This window comes from Glycine max, chromosome 10 (genome assembly GCF_000004515.6).
Source record: "Glycine max cultivar Williams 82 chromosome 10, Glycine_max_v4.0, whole genome shotgun sequence".
Classification (NCBI taxonomy): Eukaryota; Viridiplantae; Streptophyta; class Magnoliopsida; order Fabales; family Fabaceae; genus Glycine; species Glycine max.
Window position 1 is genome coordinate 34,165,425 of NC_038246.2, and position 24,677 is coordinate 34,190,101.

The 24,677-nt window shown below is 37.3% G+C and overlaps 1 protein-coding gene across 1 annotated transcript; it reads right to left on the bottom strand.

Annotated features, from left to right (window-relative positions):
- Positions 1 to 1,063: 1,063 nt before the first annotated feature.
- Positions 1,064 to 8,005, bottom strand: LOC100788248 (chaperonin CPN60-2, mitochondrial). The gene is made up of 18 exons (XM_003535919.5): positions 7,761 to 8,005; positions 7,499 to 7,523; positions 7,220 to 7,351; positions 6,023 to 6,182; positions 5,606 to 5,781; positions 5,407 to 5,502; positions 4,961 to 5,065; positions 4,745 to 4,831; positions 4,582 to 4,671; positions 4,402 to 4,482; positions 4,250 to 4,318; positions 3,954 to 4,031; positions 3,748 to 3,843; positions 2,262 to 2,361; positions 2,076 to 2,179; positions 1,743 to 1,848; positions 1,555 to 1,633; positions 1,064 to 1,387 (listed from the first exon to the last, which is right to left on the bottom strand). Exons 1-18 carry the CDS (start codon positions 7,796 to 7,798, stop codon positions 1,282 to 1,284), a joined length of 1,728 nt encoding a protein of 575 aa, XP_003535967.1. The 5' UTR covers positions 7,799 to 8,005; the 3' UTR covers positions 1,064 to 1,281.
- Between the last annotated feature and the right edge of the window lie 16,672 nt (positions 8,006 to 24,677).

A 24,677-nucleotide genomic window follows, 5' to 3' on the forward strand; every position in this document is an offset into this window, starting at 1 on the left:
TACCTCGAATGCAAATGGGTCCAAGGGCTGCCGGAGAAGCTCGCGGAGAAGAAGCTCGTCGGGGAAGAGAGAAGACAAGAAGCTTTTGCGGAAGAGACTCAGTGAAAAGAGAGAATGCTTCCGAAAGAGGGAAAAAAATGCTTTTTATTTTTTTAAATGAAGGGTAAAATTGACCTTTCAATGAATTGCTGGGTGCATCAGCAATATTGTTGGGTGCACCTAGCATATCCCCGGCTATTATAGTAATCATCGTCCCAAATGATTGTAGTTTCAGCCTTTAAAAAAATTCAAATTGGTTTATGTTTTTCTCTTTTCAATGAAATATTTAGACATCTATTTTAATTTTCTCCTCCAATAAATGTTGTCTTGAAAGATTTAATAATATATTTATTAAAATTAAGAGTAACAATATTTTAATAAAATTGTCTCCTAATAAATACTTCATCCATTCCATTATATTTTTCGTCAAATATTTTAGTAAAATTGCCTCCTAATAAATACTTCATTATAATTTTTATCAAATTTTTCTTTTAATATGATTTATTTTATATTTAATAATCAACCAGAATTCGAACTCTATGAATTATTTGATTAAAAGATAAGTTATTACTAATTGTATCAAATCTTATAGGTTCACATATCAATTAATCTATGTGAAAGATATAGGTTTGTTAAGTGATTAAGAAAAAAGAGGAAAAGATCACCCATTTGATTCCACCGTAACAAAAAAATTAACAAACAATTAACATTTGTCAATCAAGATGAGATAAGGAGGAAAGAATTAAATAGACACAAAAAATTGATCCTTCCCTTCCTCACCTATTTTCTCAAAAAATCAAACAACTTTACAATATTATTTTTATTTTATTTTTCACCTATTTTTTCTTAAACTAAACAACAAAACATATCACTTCTATTACTATATACACTATTTTTCTCCTTTAAACCAAAGACAACCTTTTAGTGATTATTGTTATGAATTCCAAAACAAAATTTACGTACTAAATGTGAACGGACCATACTATGTTAGAAATATATCAAGAATATCCTTCAAACTGACAACTTTTCAGGGAACAACAATGGCCTTGATTTGGGAGGTGAAAATTGCTCCAAATATCTTATTTATTGCAGTTACATTTCCTTACCTACATCTTGATCTCTCACTATGATTACAGTGATGCCTCACACAACAAATAATTTAACCCCAAAAAAAAAAAGACAGTAAGTGTGGATTCAGCACTAATCCTTGTTTTCAGGTGCAACCAAATCAATAGAAGCTGGTTAATAACCCATGCCACCCATGCCACCAGCCATAGCTGGAGTATCTTTATCATCGTTTGGAAGTTCAGACACAACAGCTTCAGTTGTTGTCATCAAAGATGATACACTGCACAAAAAGGGTCATAAGCAAGTTGCATAATAAACAAAAAAAGGTTTTATCTCATAAGGAGAGGTAGGCTATATAGATCACACATCATTTGGCTATAAGCAAGTTACATAACAACAAATAATTAAAATGCATCAATATCTACAGCAAATTTCTGAACATCCTACCTGGCTGCATCAACCAAGGCTGTCCTAATCACCTTCAAAGGGTCTATGATTCCAGCTTTAACCATATCAACATATTCACCTAATTGTGAAGCAGAAAAAAAAATTGCAAAAAATGTCAGCAGAATCAGTATCTCTTCTGACATGGAATGAAAACACAACTAGGGAAAAAGAAAACAAAAATCACGCACCTTTGGCTGCATCATATCCTAGATCATGATTCTCCTGTTCCAATAGTTTGCCAACAACAACTGCACCCTCAACACCCGCATTTGATGCAATTGTGAGCACAGGTGTCTGCATTATTTTTAGAACAGGTAATAAAATATTACAACCCAAAATAACAATCTAGGTTAAACTATAATATATCAAGGAAAATGCAATCCATATCCATCATATTGCAGATGAACATTAGGGTAAAAAAAATCTGGTGCTGGTTTTCCTTCCACAAGATCCGTAATGTAATCAAAATGCGATTTAGAGGAGCTAAAGAGGAAATCAGAAAAAATTCAGAGAAAACTAACCTTTAAAGCATTTTGGATAATCTGGACACCAATCTTCTGATCAAAGTTAGCAGTTTGAAGTTTATCCAACTCTTTTGACGCATATAGAAGAGCAACACCACCACCTGCAATGCGAGAACAAATTATAGTCGGATCTGATTTGAGATTGTAAAACTAACCATTGAACTATTAGCATTGATATTTTACCTGATACAATGCCTTCCTCTACAGCAGCCTTAGTTGCATTTAAGGCATCTGTCACTCTATCCTTCTTCTCACCAACTTCAGCTTCACTGGCTCCTCCAATCTGCAGAAGGGCAGTTTCAAATGTTAATTTTGCCATTGCAGAACCCCACAGGGATGTTCACCAGGGATCATAGTTGTCAATAGCGGCCGTAGCGGCCCCCATCCACGACGGACACCTCTGTAGCAGAGCGGTTTCATTTCGCGACAAGAGCGGCCGCTATCGCGGCGGTGCGGCGGTGCGGGGCGGAGCGGCACGGTTTCTGGAACAGTTTTTCACGCCGCTACTTCGAAGCCTCCACCTTTTCCTCCTCCTCCTCCGCCACCCTCCGTCCTCCTCCCCCTCACACGCCAGTGCTCGCCATAGTGTAGAAGATGTGTTTTCCGGAGAGGAAGCGGGGGCGGTTGGCGAGGACGACGTCGTTTTTGGTGAAGCATTCTTGGAATAGTGTTTGGGAGGAGACGACAACAACGACGAGGCGGGAGCCGAACCATAGGGAGATGACGTGGTCGTACTTCTCGGAGAGGGCTCTGAAGGTGCGATGGAGGGGGCGCTTGAGGTGGTGGAGGTTGCCGATTATGGAGAGAGATGATGGACCTGGTGGGAGGTTTTGGAACTTTTTGGAGGAGAAGCTTTAAAAGGAGAAAGAGAAAAAAACGTAGGAGAGTAGGGGGGAAGTGTCCACGCCAGCAAAAAAATTAATTTTAGCTTTAAGAGGAGAAAGAGAAAAAAGCATAGGAGAGAGTAGAGGGAAGTGTACCCGTCAGCAAAAAAAATTAATTTTACTTAGGTAACATCTACTGCAAGCTATTCAGCAAAAATAAAATAAAATCTATTGTAAGCTTAATTGTCATATGACTTGAGTAAAAATGTTTTGAAAGATAAGACGAGTATACATTTATAAAAAAAGAATTAATGTTATTTAATTTTATTAATCTCAAATAAAAAATATAATTATTTTTTAAAAAAATATTAAAATTTGATATCATAAACAAAAAAAATCATTAAAAATAAAAATAAATAAAAAAATATTTTAAATAACATAAAATAAAATAAAATAATTTATATTTAAGTACGTTATTTTTTCTTATACATTATTTAGTAGGAAAACTAAAAACTTATATGTAACAGTGGGTGCAAGTGCTACAAACTCAGTTCCTCTAAGCATAATTATTAAATTTGTTTTGGAGGGTATTTTATCATTTTCATTAAATTTTTCTACTTTATGTTTTGTGACTTTTGTTTAATTAACTATGTTTTGAGTTATTTTTCTGTTTTTTGAACTTTTATATATATACATATAATTATTTAACATATATTAAAAACATTAGAATAGCGGTCATCCCGCTATCTCATTTTTGGGGTAGGCCGCTCCGTTCCGCTATGCCGGTATTGACAACTATGCCAGGGATAAATCATTAACAACCAAAATGACGTAAGTAGGCATACCTTAAGCACGGCAACACCACCAGAAAGCTTGGCTAATCTTTCCTGTAACTTTTCCTTGTCATAATCTGAGGTGCTGTTTTCAATTGCAGACCTAATCTGTTTATCAAAATTCATCACAAACAAGTCAGGTGCATCATTAAACCTTACAGATCCTAGGGTGGAAATAGAATACCATGGGAAAACCAAATCTATAAATCAACTCAAACCTGCTCGCATCTTTCCTCAAGTGCTTTCTTGTCACCTGCTCCGTCAAGAATGACAGTGTCATCCTTAGAAACTGTTATCTACAACATTATGAACCTAAGTTAGTTGTCCACGATAACCCTATGAAGTATCAGGATACAAATGAAGAACTCTGAAAATATATTCCAATATCAAACAAGATACTTGCTCAAGGAAAGTCAACATCCTCTACCAGAACCAGCAAAAAACATTAACTGGTAAAAGGTACTAAAATTCTACATTGGATTCAAATGCTTTACAAATAAAGCTAAATTCTTACTTTTTTACAGGTGCCAAGCATATCCAAATCCACTTTTTCAAGCTTCAAGCCAAGCTCTTCAGTAATAAGCTATTAGGATACGGAAAAGGTATCATTAATAAGTTCACAAAATAACATTTAATGCAGCAGTAACCTCAAAAAAGTAAACTTACTGCTCCTCCTGTGAGAACTGCAAGATCTTGAAGATTGGCTTTCCTATTTTCGCCAAAACCAGGGGCTTTAATAGCACATACCTACAGCAAAGCTTCATATTTAACATCAACTCCACAAAACCAATAATACAAATTTTTAGGAACCTAAAAAATCCTAACCTACAGACAGACAAAACAAACCTTAATTCCAGCCCGAAGCTTATTTAGAATAAGAGTTGCAAGTGCATCACTTTCCACATCCTCGGCAATAATCAATAAAGATCTTTGTCTCTGGAGATAAGTAGGTGTCAGCCAATATCAATTATTTTAGAAGTCAAATGCAAAAGTGGATGCCACTGCTCACCTTCAAAGCCAACTCTAAGACTTTAACTATAGCATTTATACTCGAGATTTTCTTCTCATGAATTAGAATGAGGGGATCTTCAAGTTCCTATAGGCACCAAGACATGGCAAGGGTAAGTATGCATAAAGCAAAAGAAAGGTCCACGAACAGGAGACTTCATGCAATTCTTCTATATATTCTAATGTTGTGAAGTAGAGAGAAGAAGAGAGAACATACACATTTCTGGTTCTTATCATTTGTAATGAAATAAGGAGATATGTAGCCCCTGTCGAGCTTCATTCCTTCAACAACTTCCAACTCATTATATAAGGTTTTGCCATCCTGAAATAGTTCCAATAATCAGGCCTTGTAAAATACAAAATACAATGGGTAAAAATTCAAACTAAGTTGGAATCAGGGATAATGGCAGGAGAAGAAATGACTCCATCCTGGATGACCGACCAAGATGGAATCAGGAGCCACATGGGGTAAAAAAGAAAGGAAAAAATAAGAATACTTCAGAGGAAGCTTCCAGAAGCATTTCATTATCAAGATAATACCATTAAACAACCCCCACACTTTCCTCCAAAAAGAAAGCAAAACAAAGGAAGGAAACAAAAATCTTTCCACAAGTAAAACGGACATAAAGCATTGATCAATAGGATGATCAGATAAAAACTTACTGAAATTGTGATTACTCCCTCTTTGCCAACTTTCTCCATAGCTTTTGCAATCAACTCACCAATTTCTCTCTCTCCGTTAGCAGATATTGTCCCTACCTATCAATTCAAATTCAAAAACATAAATTAAGTTAAAACTCAGAGTCCTTATTATCATCTCCTGCAATATACAAGAGGCTCTAGCAAAGTTTGATTGACAAACCTGTGCTATTTCTTCAGATGTGCTAATCATCCTTGCTCTGCTTTTCAAGTTTGTCACCACAGCATCGACAGCCATACTTATACCACGCCTCAGGTCCATTGCATTCATTCCAGCCGCAACTGATTTGCAGCCTTCAGTAAATATTGCTCGTGTAAGGACTGTAGCGCACGTGGTTCCTGCAAAACAATTGAAATGTTCCCTCAATATTCTTTCATGGTAACAGCACCTAAATTATTAGATAATACCAGCAAGCTGATAGTTGGTTTACAGTCTTCAAACATCTATATCATGTCCTAAGATGAAAGACAAACTATTTTTTTAACAACCACATGCAATCTAGTATTGTACAAGTAACAAAGTAACTAATAGAGAAAAGTTGACTATTAAGCACAATCTTCTTTGGATATATCAGCTTACCATCACCAGCCACATCATTAGTAGCATTTGCAACCTGCTTTACAAGACTGGCACCAACATTCTTAACTTTATCCTTGAATTCAATGCTCTTTGCAACAGTTACTCCATCTTTGGTTACTTTAGGGGCACCAAAACTTTGCTCAATCACAACATTACGCCCCTAAAAGAGAATAAACTCAACATCAACCAACACAGACAACACCTATTGCACAATGGCAATACACAAACTCAACAGTCCAGCATTAACATCTTTGACTGTTAGATAGTTGGTTTTTTTTACTTTTTGTCCCTCAAAAGCAAGAATTGACATCATAGACATCTGAAATCAGCCATCACAATCATTTGCATAGTGCCATTCTTTTCAAATTCCAAAACTTTTCCATTACCATCATAGTTATCAGAATCCTATGATTCAATATAATTTTTTTTATGTCGGATTCAATATAATTTGACTATCTACTGATTTGTATCATAAGATGAATCTAAAATGACTTTGTATCTTATGATACATAAATGCATTCGTGCAATTTTGTATCATCGATAGGATTCACACTATTCAATGATTCATTTTTTTTTTTTACCTTTTCACCAATTCTCATGAAAAAAAAATTGAAAAATTCATGTGAGCTTAATTTTTAAATGAAAAGGAATTGAAGGAACAATTGTGAACTTATCCAATTTGATTATTCCACTACTTTATTTGTCATTCACGTATTCAACACAGGTACTCTATTTATTCATTTAATTGCTTTGTTTCCATTCTTCAAAAATAGGGCTTTACAAACTCAAATATAACTAATAAATTTGTTTTATACGACTTCTGCTTAAGTTGTTTTATCTACTTCTAGTTTAAATTTAAATATCATATATGATATATTCTTTCAATGTCTTTGAATCTTATGATTTAATACAAATTATGCTTCACAATTCAAAAAATAGCTTGGCAATTCAAGATTTGAATCACGGTTTAAAAACCCTGCTTACCATTACTAATAATAATATTCCCCATCTAACACTATCAACAATTAATGTAAAAAAGTAAACAATCCATTCAGTGAAGAGATAAAATTGGGTTTCCATCATTTTACGAAAAGTTGATAAATTTGGTGGATACGTAAAAGATATTCTTTCTTTTCCATCATTTTGACATGTATGAAAAAAAATTCTGAAACTTCATTTTTTACGAAAAAAGATAACCTTGGGACCCATGGTTACTTTGACAGCATCAGCTAGCTCTTCAACACCCTTAAGCATCAGTGCCCGAGCCTCCACACCAAATCTAATGTCTTTAGCCGCATAGTTTCTGCTCGAACTCAGCCTACTTCCAATCTACAGCATGCAACAAAGAAAATAGATAATATATATATACACACACACTATAAGGATTCGCCCTTACTAATCACCAAAACATTTTCAAACGCAAACATTACAATACTAAAAAAGGAAAGAGTATCATTTAAAGCATTAGCGTTCCACCTGGTGGCTGCTACTCCTAGCAATCCTGCAACGAAAGAAACATCAATTCAAATTTCAAAGTCAAAACAAGTTCATTTTTCCCAATTATGTGTTAGCACCCATAAGAATCAAACACACAATATCGAATGAGGCAATAATTAAGAAGTTCAAATTTTGATCCATTATGCAAGATTTTCCGGGTGACCCAGATGGCCAATTTCACTCCCACACAAGACAGGAATAAAGGGAACATGTAAAAATAAGAGTGGGATTGGAGGGTGACCTTGCTTTGGAAGCGAGGTTAGAAGCAAAGCGATACATGATGTGAGTATGGAAGGTAAAGAAAATGCAGGAAGCAATGCAAACGCAAAAGAGAGAGAAGTAAGATAGTGTGCGTGGGGTGGGGGTTTATGAAAAGAAAGAGGAGGGTCTAGAAAAATTTAAGCGGCTTCTAGGGTTTTAGGGTTTACTGTTAAACCAAGCCAAGAACCAACAACCCCTTACCTACGTACTCGATGGTTCGATAGTGTGTGTTTGGATTACAATTTATAAAAGTTTAACATAAAGTGATGTTTTAACTTAAGTTTAGATAAAAGTAAGTTGAATGTAATTTGTTTTATTTTATGTTTGGATATTTTATTATAAAAAAATATGTTTATCAAAATGAAACTTATTTGAATGATTTGGATGAAAAATACATTGATCATATAATTACTAAATTAGACATCAAATTTGATTAGAATTTAAAATATAATCTTATGATTTATTTCATTATTTTTTAAGTATGCATTGACAATATATTATTACATCTTGTTAAAAATTGCTAGCCTATTATAAAATAAAAATATCAAGTTTACAAAAAAATTATTAAAATATGTACATATAAAAATACATTTTTAATTAATATTAGAAATAAATATTAGTATATAAAATAAAATAAAATACATCCAACCAAACAATAATGAATAATTGTGTATGGTCTAAATTAAGTAAAAGATACAAAATTATTGCACAACTTTATAAATATAATTACATGACTAACTACAGGATATATGTTCTATAATTTCATCTATAATTGAATTCCGAATAAGATTCATCTCTCTTGAAGAGGTCACAGTTAAAGGTAAGAATTGATCTTCACGGATATCATCGTCACTTTGATCTTCAACAATATTTTCATCTTCATAATGCATGAATTCATAATTAGTTTTTGATTTCATTCTAATAAAGTTGTGTATAATCATTGTTGCACTAACTATTTTGAACTTGTGTTTCAAATTTGAAATTAGGCATATGACCTAATATTGTAAACCTATTTTTTAATACCCCAAAAGTTCTTTCAATTGTGCACCTTAAACTTGAATGGCAATAATTGAATGCCTCATTTAAGTTATCAAATCCACTTTTGCGCCTAAAATATATAAGGTGATAACGTGCACAACTATATGGACCTCATATCCCATTAGTAAAACAATATTGTCATGTAAATTTTGATTTCCATTATATAAATAAATTTTAATTATAACAACACATACCTAAAAGAGGATGTGAAAAATTCATGCTAAGAGTTATGAGGGCATTCTCAAATACACGTGCATCATGTGCAGTGCCTTCCCATCATGCTGATGCAAACATAAAACACATGTCACAATCACAAGTAGCCATTACAATTTGTGTTGGATGTCCTCTTCTTCCAATAAATTTAGGTTGCTTACTAGAGTTAACCACACAATGGATATGAGTATCATCAATTGCTACTATAGCATTCTTGAAAAATGGCCAATATCATTGGTCATTTTCAATTTTTCAATGGACATCATGGAACCTAGAATCTAGTGGCTTGATGTATTTGAAGGCTTGTTTAAAATAAGCAACTAATACTTTATGAAAATGCCTACTTGTAGTCTCTCCTGAATGTTGAAACCTTTCTTGTATGTTCATATTGCCTAATCCATGACCGATCATATCTAGGAACATTGCAACATTTCTTCAACACCTATATGTTTAGTTCCTTGTAAACCATTTCCAACCAATTCAATGCAAAGTTGACTAAAGACATGTTTTTCCATTTGAAACATTTCATAACAGCTAATGGGATGTCCTTGCACTATTAGAAAATACACTTTCAACATCGGTTATTTAGAACATTCTACATCGGTTTTAAAACCGATGTTGAAAGTGACGATGTTGAATGTATGAAGATGTTAACATACATATGACAACATCGGTTCTCTAAATAACCGATGTTAAACACAATGAACAACAACAAAAAAAGTGTACGCATGATGAACGTTGATATTGGTTTTCCAGTAAAACCAATGTTAATATGTTAGTTTAACATCGGTTTTCGAGAAAAACCGATGTTAATATATGCCCTTAACATCGGTTTTTCTAGAAAACCAATGTCAACGTTGATGATGCATACACTTATTTGGTGTAGTTCTTTATGTATAACATCGGTTAATTATAAATAACCGATGTTAATATTCAAATATTCACATCGGTTATTTATAATTAACCGATGTTAATGTACACTAGTTGACATCGGTTATCTACAGATAACAAATGTTAAAATACAAACGCTGACATCGGTTATTCCCCAAAAACCGATGTTAATATACAAACGTTAACATCGGTTTTGTATTATAACCGATGTTGGTAATGATATTAACATTGGTTTTTGTTAATAACCGATGTTGTTTTCAAATATTTTTTTTATATATACTTTCTGTTTTTACAGTAAACCCAAAATTGTACCTGTCAAATGCAATTTCAGGAGTCCCAATTCACAGCAAAGAAACATTTTATTCTGCTTTCAAGCAGTTTTAATGATAATAAACATCAAATAGCATATTTATATATTATAAAGAACAATCAACAAATGAATTCAATGTTCATGTTACATAGAAAATGTCAAAAATGTTAAAAAATGTCCCTAAATCCTAGGCCCAATCTCTAACTCGGAGATAAAACTGTGCCCACTGGATCCGCAATGCTTTTAATCTCTCAGGCTCCAATGGTCTAGGGTCGTTAAAATACTGCATGATTAAATAAATCATATTAAGTTAATAATGTAATACAAATTATAAATAAATCGATTTTGTTTGAAATAAACTTACCGCTTCCCAATTATTTCTAAAACTTCCAAAAATGATGGTGGACATCCAGTGCATGACATAGTAGCCGCACTCAGTAGTTCCTTTTTGTCTATTACACTAAATACATAATGAAATTTGGATATTAATTAAATAACTAGTGTATAGACACATAAAGAAATATATATAAGTGGAAGTTTTATGTAAATGACGTACCTTGACGACAATCCACCTAACAGGAGCCTTTGATTTAGGCTGTGGAGCATCATCAAGACCCTTGATAGCACTGTTCCATATGAGTAACAATTAAAAATTGGTGTTGTACGTTGAGGTATTACAATGCAAATGTATTGAAAAGAACACTAACCTATTAATAATCCCCTTAAGGTAGTTGTCTGGCCTATTATGCAATGAACAAAACCAGACAACTAAGTGTTCCTTGGGCAGGATGACCACCATTTGCCAATGTCCGCTGCAGTGGAACCTAAAATGGGTTAGTACATTAGTAAACATTAATTAAATTTTGTTATTTTGTGACTTACCCATTTATGTAGGCTCCAAGATACACATCGCGTTGTGAACTCTGCATCCAACTCTTTATGTAACTTTCAGATTCAAACTGCGATTGCCCAGACCTCTGAATGGACTGAGTCTCGAGGAATCCATAGATATCAGAATTCCCCGCTCGCATACATGTTTCAGTGAGATGCCTGTTTATGTTAAGTCAAAGTTAAATATTTATGAATTGAAAGCCAAAACTTGGGTAAATAAAAGCCTTTTATATAAAGACTTACAGAATCCACAACTATAACACTGATATGCTGAGACATTGACCACCGTGTGGGATTTCGGAGAGGTCTTCGTGCTTTATGTACAGGGGGAAATCTGGATTAACTACCCCGAACACGGTGGCATCCCATCTAACCTGATAAGGCCTCAAGAAAAGCTCTGGGATGGTCAATGTCATCAGATAAAGCGGATCATCGACCTCCGGATCGGGCTTCGGAGGTGGTTTTGGTGGAGACACAGCTACCTGTTCATGAAACAAAGTTAAATAGCCAAATTTGAGGCATGCTTAATGAATTAATTTAAAAAGAAGAAACATATAGTAAGGACAATAAGTACCTGGTTTGATAAAGACTTGATCAGATGTGTCGGTCAAGCAAGGAAGGTGTGAAGTGCCTGCCCCACTAAGGAAACCTCAACAGTGGGTACAGGAAATGCAGCATCTGCATCTTTAACCTCGTCCACACTCACCTTTATTTGGCCAGACAACAAATGAGTGTTATGAACAAGAGTGGATCCCTCATAAACTCTCCCCACGACAACCAGGCGGGCAGGATCTACTTCTATGCACAAGCCGCACCTGTCAGAGTCACCCGTCTCAGGATCGTTTCCTGAGGGATCAACACAACTCCCCTTTGTGCTCACCCGAGGACCGGAGGGACCAGGACCAACCAGAGGCTCAGGAGGTCCCTGAGATTGCATCTGTGACTGAAGCTGGCTGAAGGATGCCATGACCTGCCTCGTCACTTTCTCTGTGATGGACTCCTCTAGCTGGTCTCTGATCTGCTGAGTCAGCTGCTGTAATTCGTCAGGAGGCAGGGAGGAAGCGTTGTGGAACGTCCATGGAGCCGATCCAAAGTATTGCTTGATGGTGACACCGGCTCCAGCAGCACGGACACGTCCAGGGTGCTCTGGACGTCCAATAGCAGCGGCCAGAACATCTTGACGTCCATGGGGGACGAACGATCCCTGTGTGGCCTGCTCCTCAAACGAATCCTGCACAGAAAACACACAGTGGTACATGACATTCTCAAAATATTCAAACATAATTGTAATGGTTAGTTGAAAATGACTTACAATCTTCTCAGCGAATTCCTTTGCGGCCTCAGTCGTCATCTCCCCTGTCTTCTTCGTGCGGGCCATCTTCCACTTCACGTGGCGTCTGACCAGGGATGGAGGGTCGATGACGACATCAACGCTTCCTGACTGTGCAGCTTCCTGCATCTTCTTCTTGGTCTTCTCAGCCAGGAGCTTCTGCTCCAAATAATCATAACCCTACGAGACAAAACGTGGGGGGCAGTATTCTGCTTCTGGATGGCCTGTGCCTTGATGCGCACATCCTGGAAAAATTAAACAATAATGTTTGAAATGGGTAGAATGAAGTATAACAACATCATGTTTAATATGAAAAACAACTTAAATGGCAAAGGAACATACCTCCCAAGAAGGGTCTCTGCGAGTCTGGAAAAACTGGGCCCACTTTTCCTTGCTGATGCCGTATTTGTCACAGACAGTGTCCTCGACACCGTCCTGATCGGCTGCAAGGGCCCATTTCCTCGTGAGGTCTGATTTAAACTGCCTCCATCTCTCCCCCACGGTCTGTAGTAACTTCCTTTTTGTCCTACTGTCAGAAGCCTCTGGGATATCAAATTCCGCCTGACAACATGAAACAAAGTTTATTTGTTACAATAATGAAATTTTTTGGCTATTAATTACACACAATCAAATAAGAAAAGAGAAATACCTTAATATCCTCCCAAATCAGGTCCTTCTGAGCAGTAGGGACCTCCTTCCAGTTCTCGTAGGTGATGTCCACCTTATCACGTGCCACAATCCCCAAATATGTTCTTAATTTCTTCTTGTGGGGATCGTCGGCCTTCCCTGTAGCAGGATCAACATGCACCACTGGTCTCTCAACACCAGGTGGTCTAGTGGACAACGATCGTAGGCGTGAGGCTTTGCATGTCCGCTTCACGGCAGACGTCGAAGCCGATGCGTCCGAAGTAGGAGGAGGACGAGGAGGAGAAGGAGGAGAAGGAGGAGGAGGAGGAGGAGGAGTACTGGAGGCAGGTGGAGAACCCATGATCTTTTATACAATAACATACAAAATTGGATTAATGAAAAGAGGATTAGTCATAAGTTTTTTTTGGAAGGCAAAAGTATAACATTATTAAACAAAACCCCACCACATAAGGAGACAAGACAAATTAACCAAAGGACTCTAAAAGATAGGTAGTTGTGCTTTTTAATTGTGATTTCATCCATGTTTTCTTTGATATTGATTTTCTTAGGACTTCATCCATGTGTTTCACAGCGTTTGATTTTCTTTTTTGCAGAAAAGAAATAGGGGAACGACCAACAATTTGAAGGTTGTACATTCAGGAACTAAAGAATTCAAAATAGCTAGTAATAAGAGGGATTTGTTTTTGGGATTTTCTGAGCACCAAGAGCGGCTACGCAAGAAGCTTGCACTTGAGGAGGGAAGGATATTTGCAGCTAATGAACAAATTTCTTAACTATTTGTCCTTCAGATTTTACTGTTTTTTTTTCTTATATGTAAATATAAATAATATAAGGCTATGCCATAGGGACATGGTCAGTTTTACCCCTAACAATCTTAGAAGTAAATATAGACCATGTTTTTACGGAATAACCTTATACCATTTATATTTACATATTAGCAAAAAGAAACAGTAAAATCTTAAGGACAAATAGTCAAGAAACTTGTTCATTAGCTACAAATATCCTTCCCTCCTCAAGTGCAAGCTTCTTGCGTAGCCGCTCTTGGTGCTCAGAAAATCCCAAAAACAAATCCCTCTTATTACTAGCTATTTTGAATTCTTTAGTTCCTGAATATACAACCTTCAAATTGTTGCTCGTTCCCCTCTTTGAGAATGAGGAGGATCTTCATAGGACTTCATCCAGCTGATGTTTGTCGGCAGTTTCATCATCCACCACCCTTTTCTTCTGTTCCTTCTCACGTTCATTGTTGTTAAACCCATATTCATGCCTTCTTCCCTTCATGTCTTGTTGTATCACAACTTTAGCTGAATTTCCCATCTTCAACATAGATCAATCTCTTGTCTTATTGTCCAATGACACACTTTGATGACCTGTATCTCTTTTATTCGTATGGTCTACTGCTTCAGCTTCACAATGCATAGAGCAATCAGAATTTTCCAGTCATCACCAAAGACTTCTGCATCAGCGTTGACACTCTCCACCCTCTTTGGTTTATGCTTCTGTGTTTTCTTCCGTGCTTCCTCCTTATAATTCTCAGATTTATTGGAGGTCCCATTAGAAGGATCAGCCCCAATCCGTGCTTGTTCCTGCTCTATCAGCTCAATATCTTTTGTTTCACCTTTGCTTTTGTAAACTACACTGTAATTTACAAAACAAAAGTTGAAAGGAAACATATTGACCTGATAGATGAGGAAGAAGCACAGATTGGTGGTGATCGTTCTAGTGCAACCTCGAATAAAGCTGAGATTTATAACGAGGAGGCACGAAAGAAAACACAGAAGCATAAACTAAAGAGGGTGGAGAGTGTCAATGATGATGCAGAAGCCTTTGGTGATCACTGGAAAATTCTGATTGCTTTATGCATTCTGAAGCTGAAGCACTAGACCATACGAAGAAAAGAGATACAGGCCATCAAAGTGTGTCATTGGAGAATGAGACAGGAGATTCAACTATGCTGAAGATGGGAGATTCAGCTAAAGTTGTGATAAAACAAGACATGAAGGGAAGAAAGCATAAATATGGGTTTAACAACAATGAATGTGAGAAGCCAGAGAAGAAAAGGGTGGTGGATGATGAAATTGGCGACAAACATGAGCTGGATGAAGTCCTAAGGAGGCAAACTGAAACAAAAAACCGATGCCTCAATCAGAGAAAAATGTAGCTGCCACTTACTAGGTTTGGTGACCGCTGTCTCTGCAGAAAATTACATTAGAGGATGTTAATCAATTCTCCTTCATCATGATCATTTCGATTAGCATGAACGTCGTCAGCTTCTTCTTCTCCCACAATGTTACCAGTGATTTAAGCGGTCAAAGGACTAACATAGGTGTCCATGTATGAATCATCATCGTCTACATTAACACTAACTGTTTTGCCCTGCAGAACCACGCACCACCTTTCATCACAAGGGTCTTGCACGTAAAATACTTGTCTAGCTTGTTCTGCCATGATGAAAGGGTCATTGTGGTAACCAAGTTTCTTTAGATCTACCAGGGTAAATCCTATATCATCCGTGCGCACAGCGGTGTTGTCAACCCATTTACATTTGAAAACACATACTGTAAATTTCACATAATTAAGCTCCCAAATTTCTTCAATGAACCCAAAGTAAGGGATGGAAGCTACACAGGGATTGGCGTCATTGACACTTGCAAAGTGTTGAGATTCAACCCTTAGGGTGACCCCGCTGTTCTGCATTGTACTTTTATCATCTTGTGCTTTTGTGTAAAATGAATACCTGTTTATGTCGTATCCTTGCCAGGTTATAACATTTCTTTTAGGCCAATCTGCTAGCTTTCTTAATGTTTCTGAAGCATTCTCATATGCAAAGATTGTATCTTTAAACCAATCACAGAAAGTCTTGTTATGCTTTTTCAACACCCAATTCTTTGACATTTTCGGATTATTCTGTTTGACTAAAGCTTGATGCTTAACTATGTATGGCAAAACTTCATTACTATTGTTCAAGACATACAAGTGAGCTTGTAACAAATCTTCTACACTTGGAGTGATCACCTACAGTCCTCTTGAACCCTTACCACCCACTCTGTCATCATGCCGAGACTCAGGAAGCCCAACATCTTTAGCCTTCTCTAAGTATTCTGAACAAAATTCAATGGCTTCTTATGCAATGTACCTCTCAACAATAGATGCTTCTGGACGATATAGATTCTTTGTATACCCTTTTAAGATCTTCATGTATCGCTCAACCAGGTACATCCACCGTAGATAAACAGGACCACAACATTTGATTTCTCTGATCAGATGCACAATCAAGTGAATCATGATGTCAAAGAAAGCAGGGGGAAAATACATCTCCAACTGGCACAGTATAATTGCGGCCTCATTTTCCAACTCATCAAACATGACTGGATCAATGACTTTGCTACATATAGAATGGAAGAAAAAGCATAGGCGAGTTATCGTTAACCTGACTTTGTTTGGCAAGACGTCTCGTATAGCCACAACTAACAATTGTTGCATGAGCACGTGACAATCGTGAGACTTTAACCCTACAAGCTTAAGCTCCTTTAACTGCACAAGGCTCTTAATATTTGAAGACTATCCTTGTGGAACCTTCACCCGACGAAGACACTGACAAAAACTTATCTTCTCCTTCTTGGACAAAGTATGGCAGGCTGGGGGCAAGTAAATTTTCTTCCCATCAGACCTTGGATGCAACTGTGATCGTATACCCATATCAGCTAGATCTTGAAGGGTATTCAAGCCATCCTTCGTCTTGCCTTGAATGTTAAGGAGCGTCCCAATGACACTATCACAGACATTTTTTTCCACATGCATAACATCAATACAATGTCTAACGTCAAGATCACACCAGTACGGAAGATCAAAGAAAATGGACCTCTTCTTCCATATGCAACTTTGACTTTTATCCTTCTTTTGGGTCTTCCCAAATACAGTATTCAGGTGTTCAACCCGCTGATATACCTGCTCACCAGTCAACGGTATCGGCGCAATATCATGCTCTTGACTTCCATTAAAAGCTTTTCTCAGTCGTCTGTAAGGATGATTGGGTGTTAGAAAGCGGCGATGCCTACTGTAGACTGTTTTTCTCCCATGTTTAAGTTGTATGTAACTTGTATTTTCTTCATAGATGGGGCATGCATGATGACCCTTAACACTGTAACCGCTGAGATTCCCATATGCTGGAAAGTCATTAATGGTACAAAAAAGCATTGCACGCATTTCAAACGTCTCCTTGCGAAACGCATCAAACACTACAACCCCCTCGTCCCACAACTTTCTCAGATCTTCAACCAACGGACTTAGATAAACATCAATGTCATTTCCTGGTTGTCTTGGGCCCGATATCATCATAGACAACATCATGTATTTTCGCTTCATGCACAACCAAGGAGGCAAATTATAAATTACTAGCAGAACTGGCCATGAACTGTGTTGAGTGCTTAAGGTGCCATATGGATTCATTCCATCACTGGCTAGTCCAAGTCTAAGATTTCTTGGCTCATTCCCGAAATCCGGATACAAACCATCAATCTTCTTCCACTGGGAGCAATCAGCCGGATGACGGACCATTCCATCAGAAATCCTTCCATTTGCATGCCATGTAAGGTCTTTTGCGTCATCCTCGTTAGCAAAGAGACGCTTAAACCTTGGAATGATTGGAAGATACCACAAAACCTTCGCTGGGGGACCCTTGTTGGAGTTTTCATCAGAATTGCTTTCCTCTTCATCCTTGACTTTGTATCGTGAAATCCCACAGATAGGGCATTTGGACATTTCTTGGAATTCATGCCTGTACAGTATGCAATCATTGTGGCAAGCATGAATCTTCTGATACTCCATACCCATCGGACACAATATCTTTTTCGCCTTATAGTAACTTTTAGGCAATGTGTTGTCCTCTGGAAGCAGATTGTGCACTACCTCAAGCAGTAAGGTGAAACTTTTGTCACTCCACCCATACCTGGCCTTCACATTAACCAGACTTAACACAGCAGACAACAGGGTTAAGGAATTCTTGCAGCCTGCATACAAAGGCTTCTTAGAATCACTCTGCAATCCTTCATACACAGGGGCGTGTGCTTGCTTGAAAGACTCCTGTCCAAGGTCACGAATCATGTCCTCTAACCGATCTCTCATTTCTACATCAAACGGTTCAGATTGGGACCCACTCTGCATGTCTGTCACTTCACCATGCCATATCCACGTTGTGTAATTCTTCTTAATCCCATCACACAATAGATGGTCTCGTATGTCATTGAGTAATTGTCGTCTTCCATTCAAACAGTTGATGCAAGGACAATAATATTTTCCTTCTTCATTCGGTCGACCTCTTTCTGAAGCAAATTGCAAGAACTGTTCGACGCCATCCTCATATTCTGGGCTCATGTGACTTTCATTCATCCAACTTCGATCCATCTACGTAATTCCATGCATGAAAATCTCACTTTTTATTTATAGGTGTGGGCCTATCCCATTTAGGAAAACTGTCTTTTATGTTAGCTTCAATCGTCAAGGTTACCATTATTTACAAAAATTTGACTAAATTTCGGCAGCATTTCGCATTGGTCTCCAAGTACACGACATGACATCGGTCAAATGAATTTCCCGATAATCAAGTATGCACTCGGAGAACAACTTGAAATGCAATGAACTGAAATTTAATCAAATTAATGAAAACAATAATAACCTTCACGAATGAATCTAACATAAAAATACCAGTCTCCCCAAACTGTCCAAACGGACAATTCAAGACTAAGTACAATGGCTAATGCAAACTGTCTGCAAGAGTCATTGCATTCAGTCTCAAACGGGAATCTAAGGTTCACTCACCATGAACAACAATTGTTTATATAGCAAATTACACTGATCACATACAAGAACATACAAAAGGTCAAATTCAATTACAGACAAATATAGACATCAGCAGTTGTTTATGTAACTAATTTCAAATGCTGGGTTTGAAGGGTGCTTATGGTTTAATATTGTAGTTGGGTATATGTGTGTGTGTGCGTATCATGAGGATCTGTGTGTATCATGAGGGTTGAGACAAGGAGACCCTTTGGCTCCATTACTCTTTCACTTAGTGGCTGAAGGACTGACAGGGCTAATGAGGGTCTGTGTGTGTATGTGTGTGTGTTTCTGTGTGTGTATGTGTGTGTGTTTCTGTGTGTGTGTGCGTGTGCGTGTGCGTGTGCGTGTGCGTGTGCGTGTGCGTGTGCGTGTGCGTGTGCGTGTGTGTGTGCGTGTGCGTGTGTGTGTGTGTGTGTGTGTGGGGGGGGGGGGGGGTTTCTGTGTGTGTGTGTTTATGTGTGTGTATGGTTGTGTGTGTGTGTGGGTTTCTGGCTCTGTGTGTGTGTGTGTGTTTCTATGTGTGTGTGTGTGTTTCTGTTGTGTGTGTGTGTATGGTTGTGTGTGGGTGTGTGGTTGTGTGTGTGTGTGTGTGTGTGTGTGTGTTTCTGTCTGTGTGTGTTTCTGTGTGTGTGTGTGGCTGTGGTTGTGTGTGTGTGTGTGTGTGTGTGTTTCTGTGTGTGTGTGTGTGGCTGTGTGTGTTTGTTTCTGTGTGTATGTGTTTCTGTGTGTGTGTGTGTGTGTTTCTGTGTGTGGGTGTGTTTCTGTGTGTGTGTGTGTGTTGAAGAACCTGCCCCAAGACACAGCAGACACTTGTGCATACAGGATTCTGCTGCTGCTGTCCTTTGCATACAGGACATCAGACACTTGTGTTGAAGAACCAAGCCAATTCATATTGTTGTTGACGTAATACGAACCGGCTCTCCACGCAATCGAGAGAATGTTGCTGCTGTCTTGTGGTCACTATGCACCGGAGATCCACTGCAATTAAAACTAGCGAAAGAACATGGTGCAGAAGCAGCACTGCAGGAGTTGTCAGAAAATGGAACTGATAGAGCTAAGATAAAAGCTGGAAGCATATTGGAACTCTTGCAGCGAATGGAAGGGGTTGATAATCTGCAGAGTTCATAGTCTCAAAGTATGGAGGCTGGAGGGCATTGGAGGAAGGCATTAGAGGAAGCCAAGACTCTATTTGGTGGAGGGACCTGCTATCAAGTCAGCAGCAACAGCAGAACCAGGTAGTCAAAACGGAAAGAAATTGGAAGGTGGGAGGTGGGGAGAAGTTAAGATTTTGGGATGACCCTTGGACACATAATGCTATACCATTAATGGACAAATAACCAAGGTTGTACCGAATTTCTGATCAACAGAAACAAATCATTATGAATATGGGGAATAACACCAACGATGGATGGGAGTGGAAGCTATCTTGGAGGACGGCTCTTTTTGATAGTGAAATTCAAATGGCAGATAATTTCCTTGGAGAACTATCACAGCAACAGATTTATCCAAATAGGGAGGATAGGTGCAGTTGGAAGCATGATCAAACTGGATACTACTCAACAAAAAGCGAATATGACTTGATATGGGAAGCACAGATGGGAGCTAATCAGAATTTGGACTTTGTGGACATTTGGAAGCTCAAAATACCAAGTAAATCACTGGTTTTTGCTTGGAGGCTAATTAGGGACAGACTTCCAACTAGGATGAATCTTAGAAGGCGGCAGATTGTGATAATTAAATGAGGTACAATGCCCATTTTGTGGAGATGTAGAGGAGGAGCCTGCCCATTTAGAAATATGGAGACAGACTTTGGAACACATTTTAATCAGTGGTCCTCCAACCTAAAGGAAGTGTTTAGTAAATAGGCTGTAGAGGATTCACAATCTATGTATCAATTAGCTTGTTGTAAGTGGTTTTGTTATAAAACAGCAACCAAATGCACATTTATATCTACCAATGTAATCTTAGTACCACTGGTAGTTTTCAATATATATATATATCTAATTTTGCTGAGCAAAAAAAAAAGGGAATTTGCGGACAAGACAGCTGGAGAAAGGCTTTGCCCAGCCCTACAACTATTGGTCTAGTAATTTATCAACAACATTTTTTTTATTAGGGTAGCAGTGCAGGGTTATTGTATTCTATTTAGATTGGCACCTGATTCGTAGGACCTATGCTTCTGCTAGTATGCTGGTTTCTACCTTGTATATTTAGTACCTCTGGTACTCACAGTTATTAATACAAATTATAATTTTGCTGATAAAAAAAAGATAATACAAGAGAGAGAGAAGGGCAGTGGCAGTCACAACATATATATAGAGAAGGACAGCAAATAAAATTACAAAAACATTCAACACTAACAATGAACAAGTTCTGAGAGTTTAAATCACAGTAAATACTTCAAATATATCAATCCAATGAAACAAAGGTCATGTAGACAGGCATAGCATAAGTTACAAATATACCAGTAATGCATACAACAACAATTTCAAATTAGTTTTTGAATCAAAGATATAAATACCTGACTTTGAGGCTTCAAAGATATAATCAAAGCGCTTCCGCAGCAACGCCAATTAGCAGTAGTAAATGATAGCCCTAAAAAAAACCATACAGAAATTAGCCACAGTGTATTTAAAGCCTTTTATCAACAATATGACTCTCACTTCATGGTGATAAATTGACTCTCAAAAGACATTATACTGAGAGTGTATTTAAAACCTTTTTCAGTCATTCTATCAAACAGCTCATTGACAATTTTTTAAGAATACATATCATACTTCTATCCAGTCAAACTAAAGCAATAACTAATTAATTTAATTAAACAGGGACCAATTTAGATGTGAATCATTAAAGGTAGATGATGGCATTCAAAGAATGATAGCACCGGTTCAAATTTTAAGAAGAAAAAAAAACAATTACACTATATTTCAATTATAGACAATAACAGTGCCCATCTTAATACCACCACATGGATAGCAACAGAATTAGTAAAACTGCAACCTGCCTGTCCACCCATTAACCTAATTACCCAGTCACTGTAAAGTTTGAAATGTTCTGAACCATAAAATAAAACTGCAACCTGCCTGTTCAGCAGCAGTGGGGCAATTATCATCCTCCAGGATGGGGAGGATATGTTCTGAACCATAAAATAAAACTCCTCAAACAGTGCATAAAGCAGTGGAGCTTAACAAATAGTGAAGCTAATGCTAGAAAAGTTACTATGATTAAAAAGGAGCTAAATGCTTTGGAGAATGTTCTAAATGACAGACCTCTATCCCAAGTGGAAGTCACTCTTAAGAAATCTCTTCAAGTTCAATTGTGGGAGGCAGCTTATGCATATGAATCTATGTTGAGACAAAAGGCTAGAATTAAGTGGCTAAAAGAAGGGGACAACAACTCTACTTATTTTCACAGATTGATCAATCATAGAAGAAGAAAAAATGCTATTCCAGGTATTTTCATGGATGGTGTGTGGATTCATGAACCTTGCAGGGTTAAAAATGCAGCTGTCCTTTATTTCAAAGACAGATTTTTGGAGGATTGTTCTAACAGGCCAACACTGGATGGTGTTTACTTCTCCTCTCTGGATCTAAGAGACAAAGAAAGCCTTGTGTCCAGATTTAATGAATTGGAGATCAAATCTACAGTTTGGGATTGTGGGGGGGACAAAAGCCTTGGCCCGGATGGCTTCAATTTTAATTTTATTAAACACTTTTGGGAGATTTTGAAACCAAACATCATGAGATTCATGGATGAATTCTATTTCTAATGCTTCCTTTATAGCCCTCATTCCAAAGATTAATGACCCTCAATCTTTCAATGATTATAGACCCATCTCCCTTATAGGGTGTGTCTATAAAATTGTGGCAAGAGTTTTGGCCAAGAGGTTGGCTGCTGTATTACCTCACCTTATAGATGAAAGGCAGACGGCTTTTATGAAGGGGAGACACATTCTTCATGGTGTTTTAATTGCCAATGAGACTATAGTTGAGGCCAAATCTAGAAGTAAACCTTGCATGGTCTTCAAAGCCGACTTTGAAAACGCATATGACTCGGTTTCTTGGGGTTTTCTTGACTACATGCTTAAAAGGATGGGATTTTGTGAAAGCTGGAGGAAATGGATAAATGGTTGTCTAAATACTGCAACTATATCCATTTTAATTAATGGGAGTCCACCTAAGGAGTTTACTCCTAAGAGAGGTCTAAGGCAAGGTGATCCCCTTGCACCTTTTCTCTTCAACATTGTAGCGGAAGGTCTCACAGGCTTGATGAGGTCAGCTGTGTCCAAGAACCTGTTCAGAAGCTACCTAGTGGAATCTTTAAAAGAAGAGGTGAACATCCTCCAATATGCTGATGATACTTTGTTTTTTGGAGATGCTACTAAGCAAAATGTGAGAACCTTAAAATGTGTTCTGAGGTGCTTTGAGGAAGCATCTGGTCTCAAGATAAATTACTCTAAAAGTCACTTTGGTTGTTTGGGTAAATCAGCAAGTTGGTGCAGGGAAGCTGCCCAATTCCTTAATTGCAGTACTTTGGAATTTCCTTTTACTTATCTTGGAATTCCAGTTGGGGTGTCCTCTAAGAGCTGGATCGTGTGGCAGCCTATTGTAAGGAAGTTTGTGTAGATGCAATTGGCTTTGATGTTTTGATGATGATCATGATGATGTGTTGTAATTGATGCAAATGGGCTTTTCAAGATTAAAATTCAAGACAATACTTCAAGATTACAAGTCACAACATCAAGATGATCACTAGAATATTAGGAAGGGAATTCCTAATTGAATTAGCAAAGGTTTGGCCAAGTGATTTAAAATAAAAAGTGTTTCTCAAAGGTTTTACTCTCTGGTAATCGATTACCAGAGGATGTAATCGATTACCAGTGGCCAAATACATTTTATAACAGCTATAAAAATTTGAATTCGAAATTTTAAAAGCTGTAATCGATTACACAATTTTGGTAATCGATTACCAGCAGTTAGTAAACGTTTTAATTCAAATTTTAAAAGCTGTAATCGATTACACAATTACTGTAATCGATTACCAGACAGGATTTTCAGAAAAATAATTTCAAGAGTCACAACTTTTCAAAGGCTTTACTCATGACCACCAATGGTCTATATATATGTGACTTAAACACGAAATTGCTCAGAGATTTTCAGAACAACAAAGTGTTTATCCTCTCAAAGAGCATATTCATTTTATCCTCTTAAGAATTCTTTGGCCAATTCAATTGCAATTCATTAAGGAATTATTTGAGTGCTCAATCTGTAAAATCCATCTCTTTCTAGAGAGATTTGTTCCTCTTCTTCTTCTCATTCTCTAAGGGATTAAGAGACTGTGAGTCTCTTGTTGTAAAGGATCTCTAAACACAAAGGAAGGATTGTCCTTGTGTGTTTAGAACTTGTAAAAGGAATTTACAAGATAGTGGAACTCTCAAGCGGGTTGCTTGGGGACTGGACGTAGGCACAAGGGTGTGGCCGAACCAGTATAAAACTGAGTTTGCATTTTCTCTTCCCTTAATCTCCTTTATTTATTATTGCTTTATATTCATATTCAAGTTGCTTCATTTGAATTAATATTTAAGAAGATTGTCATTAAGGGAATTCATAACTTGAGTAAAAAGTGAAATAGATTTTTAATTAGGGGAAACAGTTTGGAATATCTTAATTCAACCCCCCCTTCTTAAGATATCTGAGGCCACTTGTCTAACAAGTGGTATCAGAGCTTCATTCTTGTAC

What these genes read in the sequence shown, in the direction of transcription:
- LOC100788248 (XM_003535919.5), bottom strand. Translation starts at nt 7,798, where the DNA reads ATGTATCGCTTTGCTTCTAACCTCGCTTCCAAAGCAAG. An exon ending in TGCTTGGCACCTGTAAAAAA is followed by an intron (nt 4,032 to 4,249) that starts GTAAGAATTTAG and finishes ATAATGTTGTAG; the next exon opens with ATAACAGTTTCTAAGGATGA. An exon ending in GTGGTGTTGCCGTGCTTAAG is followed by an intron (nt 2,362 to 3,747) that starts GTATGCCTACTT and finishes GCCCTTCTGCAG; the next exon opens with ATTGGAGGAGCCAGTGAAGC.